This window comes from Otolemur garnettii, unplaced genomic scaffold (genome assembly GCF_000181295.1).
Source record: "Otolemur garnettii isolate 467f Iridium unplaced genomic scaffold, OtoGar3 scaffold00038, whole genome shotgun sequence".
NCBI classification, from domain to species: Eukaryota; Metazoa; Chordata; class Mammalia; order Primates; family Galagidae; genus Otolemur; species Otolemur garnettii.
Window position 1 is genome coordinate 8131275 of NW_003852433.1, and position 5054 is coordinate 8136328.

The 5054-nt window shown below is 43.5% G+C and overlaps 1 protein-coding gene across 2 annotated transcripts in view; it reads left to right on the forward strand.

Moving 5' to 3' along the window:
- Positions 1-5054, forward strand: part of COQ5 (coenzyme Q5, methyltransferase) — a 37646-nt gene that overhangs the window by 21699 nt on the left and 10893 nt on the right. For both annotated transcript variants that reach the window (XM_003789911.2, XM_012805243.2), the window contains exon 3: positions 2602-2823. In XM_003789911.2, the coding sequence (XP_003789959.1) occupies positions 2602-2823 (222 nt within the window). The remainder of the gene's footprint in view (positions 1-2601; positions 2824-5054) is intronic.

Genomic DNA, 5054 nt, shown 5'->3' on the forward strand with positions numbered 1-5054 from the left:
AAAAAAAAAAAAAGAAAACACTGGATTTGCCCTACAAAGAAACATTTGATTTTCAGCTTTTAGACACAAACCATCAACAAAGCATGAGGACTTAATTATAACTATAGAACAAACAATGTTGTCAGTGTTGACAATATCATAGTACATTTGATAGAAAGTTGAAGGGAGTCTAGAGATACTGATCCAAACTGTGCAAGAGTGAGACCTCCAAGCTGGGCACAGTGGCTCACACCTGTAATCCTAACACTCTGGGAGACCAAGGAGGGCAGATTGCTTGAGCTCAGGAGTTCAAGACCACCCTGAGCAATAGCGAGACCCTGTCTCTACTAAAAGTAGAAAAACTGAGGCAAGAGGATTGCTTGAGCCCAAGAACTTGAGGTTGCTATGAGCTGTAATGCCATGGCACTCTAGTCAGGGCACCAGAGTGAGACTCTTATCTCAAAAAAAAAAAAAGAGAGAGAGAGAGACCCCCATCTCTACAAAAAATAGAAAAATTAGCTGGGCATGGTGGCAAGTGCCTTTCATCCCAGCTACTCAGGAGGCCAAGGCAGGAGGATCTCTTGAGCCCAGGAGTTTGAGGTTTCAGTGAGCTATGAGGAGACTACTACACTGCGCTTTAGCCTGGACAATATAGCAAGACCTTGTCAAAAAAGAAGAAAATACTGTCTGTAATTGATGGAACAAGAAATACATTTTGATCAGTGTAATAGCTTATTAATCTATGTTACAAAAGTACTTATGAAAAGCAGTAAATCTATTGGGAAGATAGAGGTAAGCAGAGGTGCTAGGGGCAAGATTTCATTATAAATTTGATAAGTAAAGAAATAGCTATAACCATGAAGAAAAGACAAAAGAATGAGAGAGATAGTGTCTAGAGATAAAAATTGGTGTTGAAAGACAAAATTTCAAGAAATTTAATTTAAAGATGTCAATTTGCTTTATTTGCAATTTTAAAATTGGGCAATACTTCATTCCATAAAGTAGAGTAAGTATTCTGATGCGCTGAGCAGAAGAGATTGGCTTTATAGATAGAGAAAGGCTGAAGAAAGCAGAGAAGCAGCAAAAAAAGAGTATATTAGTCCCTTCAAAGCTACTTTTCTTTTTTTTTTTTTTTTTTTTTGCAGTTTTTGGCCAGGGCTGGGTTTAAACCCACTACCTCCAGTATATGGGACTGGCGCCCTACTCCTTTGAGCCACAGGCGCTGCCCCAAAGCTACTTTTCTTATAAGGGAAGGACAGAGAGACAGAATAATAGAAAAATAACTGATTAGGTTATATCTGGCTACCTTTTTTGTGTAAAGGTTAAAGCAGAAGGAGCTTCATTATCATGTTGACTGAACATTTAAAGTGGTCTATTTGTGAAATTGGCTGTGATCTGTTGGGTGTGAACTCCTCTCTAGACTCTTGATTTTGGGGGGGTAAGGGGAGGAGGTGGATAAGGGGGACTCATCTCGGGGATCTTGTTTTATCATCCCTACTAGTATGGAACAGCTGGACTCAAGTGATCCTCCCTCTTCAGCCTCCCAAGTCGCTGGGACTACAGGCATATGCCACCATACCCAGCTTCTCCTGATTTTTGATTTCTTAAAGGTCAGAAAACAACTTAGTTTAGATTGAGTGACTTGGAACCTTAGTGTGGGTGACTTCATTTTGAATTTTAGTTTATAGTGGGACAGGGATATATTGCTTGTACTATACACTTATGTTACTTTTATGAAAACTGTTTTTAAATGATAAGAAAAAGGGGAGAGTGCAGTGGCTCACACCTGTAATCTTAGCACTCGAGAGGCTGAGGCAGGTGGATTGCCTGAACTCACAGCTTCGAGACCAGCCTGAGCCAGAGCAAGACCTCATCTCTAAAAATAGCCAGGAGTTGTGGCAGGCGCCTGTAGTCCCAGCTACTTGGGAGGCTGAGCAAGAGAATCGCTTGATCTCAGGAGTTTGAGGTTTCTGTGAGCTAAGACACCGCAGCACTCTACCAAGGGTGACAAAGTAAGACTCTGTCTCAAAAAATAAATAAATAAATAAATTATAAGAAAAAGACTAGCTAGGTAGGGTGGTGTGTGTTTATACTTCCACCTACTGTGGAGGCTGAGGCAGGAGGATCAGTTGAACCCAGGAGTTCAAGGCCAGCCTGAGCAATATGGTGACACTTCATCTTTTATAAAAAAGTTAGTGTTGGCTGGGTGCAATGGTTCACACCTATAATCCTAGTACTCTGGGAGGCCAAGGCAGGATTGCTTGAGCTTGAGAGTTTGAGATGAGCCTGAGCAAGAGTCAGACCCTGTTTCTACTAAAAATAGAAACTGTTGCAGACACCTGGAGTCCCAGCTACTCAGGAGGCTGAGGCAAAAGAATCACTTGAGTCCAGGTTGCTGTGAACTAGGCTATAGTACTATAGAACTATAATACTATATCCAGGGAGACAGAGTGACACTCGTCTCAAACAAACAAACAGTGAGTATTGAAATGAGTAGAAACTTCCATTTTCAAACACTCATCCACTCCTGTACCTGTTGTTCCTTTTGGATTTAGAAAATGCTATTTCTTCCTTTCTGCTTTTCGTTTTGTCTGCATCTTTCCTCTTGTTGGCTTCCTACAGGTGACATTGCATTCCGGTTCCTTAATTATGTTCAGGCACAGCATCAGAGAAAGCGGAAGAGGCAGTTAAAGGCTCAACAAAATTTATCCTGGGAAGAAATTGCCAAAAAATACCAGAACCAAGAGGATTCCTTGGGCGGTTCCCATGTCATTGTCTGTGACATTAACAAGGAGATGCTAAAGGCGGGAAAGCAGAAAGCATTTGCTCAAGGACACAAAGCTGGTAAGTCCTACAAAGAAGAGACACAGAGGAAATGTTTGTATGTTTATAAAATAAGATAGAATATGTAAAATGTTGAAATGCTTTTATCTTCCACTTTTCAGAAACTTATAGATTGGCAGGTATTAAAGATAATTTATGTGGCTGAGTCAGTTTTTGTGGTGCCATATACGTTATTTTACTAACTCTATTTTTTCTTTTTTGGTTTTATTTTTTTTTGAGACTCTCACTATGTCACCCTCAGTAGAGTACTGTGGGTCACAGCTCACAGCAACCTCAAGCTCTTGGGCTTAAGCGATTCTCTGGCCTCAGCCTCCCAAGTAGCTGGGACTACAGGCGCCTGCCATAGCACCCAGCTATTTTTCTGTTGCAGTTGTCATTATTGCTTAGCTGGGCTGGGCTGGGTTCTAACCCACCAGCCTCAGTGCGTGTGGCCAGCACCGAGCCATTTTTTTTTTTTCTGGCGGGGGAAGACAGAGTCTCACTAAGTCGCCCTCAGTAGAGTGCTGTGTCATCACAGCTCACAGCAACCTCAAACTCTTGGGCTCAAATATTTCTCTTGCCTCAGCCTCCAGAGCAGGGTAGCTGGGACTATAGGCACCTGCCACAATGCCCGGCTATTTTTTGGTTGCAGTTATCATTGTTGTTTAGCAGGCCCAGGCTGGGCTGGAACCCACCAGCCTCCCTGGATGTGGCTGGTGCCCTACTCACTAAGCTATGGGCGCTGAGCCACCAGGCTATTTTTTGGTTGCAGTTGTCATTGTTGTTTGGCAGGCCCAGGCTGGGTTCAAACCCTACAGCTCCAATATATGTGGCTGGCGCCCTAGCTGCTGAGCTCCATGCACTGAGCCTTCACTAACCTTATGTGACAGGGAAAATAAAGCCCAAAGAGATGAAGAATCTTACTCAAGTTATACAACTTTTGTTTTTCTTTTTTTTTTAGAGACAGAGTCTTACTTCATTGCCCTCGTAGAGTGCCGTAGTGTCACAGCCCACAGCAACCTCCAGCTCCTGGGCGTAGGCCATTCTCCTGCCCCAGCCTCCCGAGTACAGGCGCCCGCCACAATGCCCGGTTATGTTTTTGTTGCAGTTTGGCCGGAGCCAAGTTTGAACCCGTCACCCTCAGTATATGGGGCCGATGCCCCACTCACTGTGCCACAGGTGCTGCCCAAATTATACAACTTTTATTGTTGTTGTTGCAGTTGTTGTTTTTTAGCTGGCCAGGACCGGGTTCAAACCCCCCAGCCTTGATGTATGTGGCCGGTGCCCTATCCACTGAGCTACCCAAGTTATACAACTATTTTATTTTATTTTTATTTTTTATTTTTTATTTTATTTTTTAATTTAATTTAATTTAATTTTTATTGCAGAGTCTCACTCTGTCCCCCTGGGTAGACTGCTATGGCATCATAGCTCACAGCAACCTTAAACTCTTAGGCTCAAGTGATCCTCTAGCATCAGCCTCCCAAGTAGCTGGGACTATGGGCACCTGCCCAGCTAGTTCTTCTATTTTTAGAAGAGACAGGGTCTTATTCTTACTCAGGCTGTCTCAAACTCCGGAGCTGAAGCAATCCACCTCCCTCCCAAAGCGCTAGGATTACTGGTATGAGCCACCTCGCCTAACTCAACAACTTTTAAGTGGAAGATCCCAAATTGGAGCAGAATCTTCAGATCTCTGTTCATTAACCCTGAGATAGATGATTTTTTTCCTTTCAACTCCTAGCAGCTCCAAGATGGCCATAGCATATCATTCCTATTCTTTTTTTTTTTTTTTTTTAACATCATTCCCATTCTTGAGCCATTCCATTCTCTGATTTGATTGATGTAGAACTAGAGCTTGGATCTCCTGTAAATAAAGCATTTGCCCTTCAGCCACAAGGAGTATAGTAAGCTAACAGCCTCCAACTATTAGTGCTGACAGCCTCTGATCCCCACCAATGCCTGAGCACTGTGGGGCTACTACGGCCTAGATATAAGGGCCTAGATATAAGTCCCCCAAGTGGGACTCTTTCAGCAGCCACTCTTTGCTATGATAAAAAAGCATAGGCAGGATCAGTGCCTGTGGCTCAAGTGGCTAAGGTGCCAGCCACATACACCTAAGGTGGCGAGTTCGAATCCAGCCCGGGCCCGCCAAAACAACAATGATGGCTGCAACCAAAAAATAGCCAAGCATAGTGGTGGGCGCCTGTGGTCCCAGCTACTTGGGAGGCTGAGGCAGGAGACTCGCTTGAGCC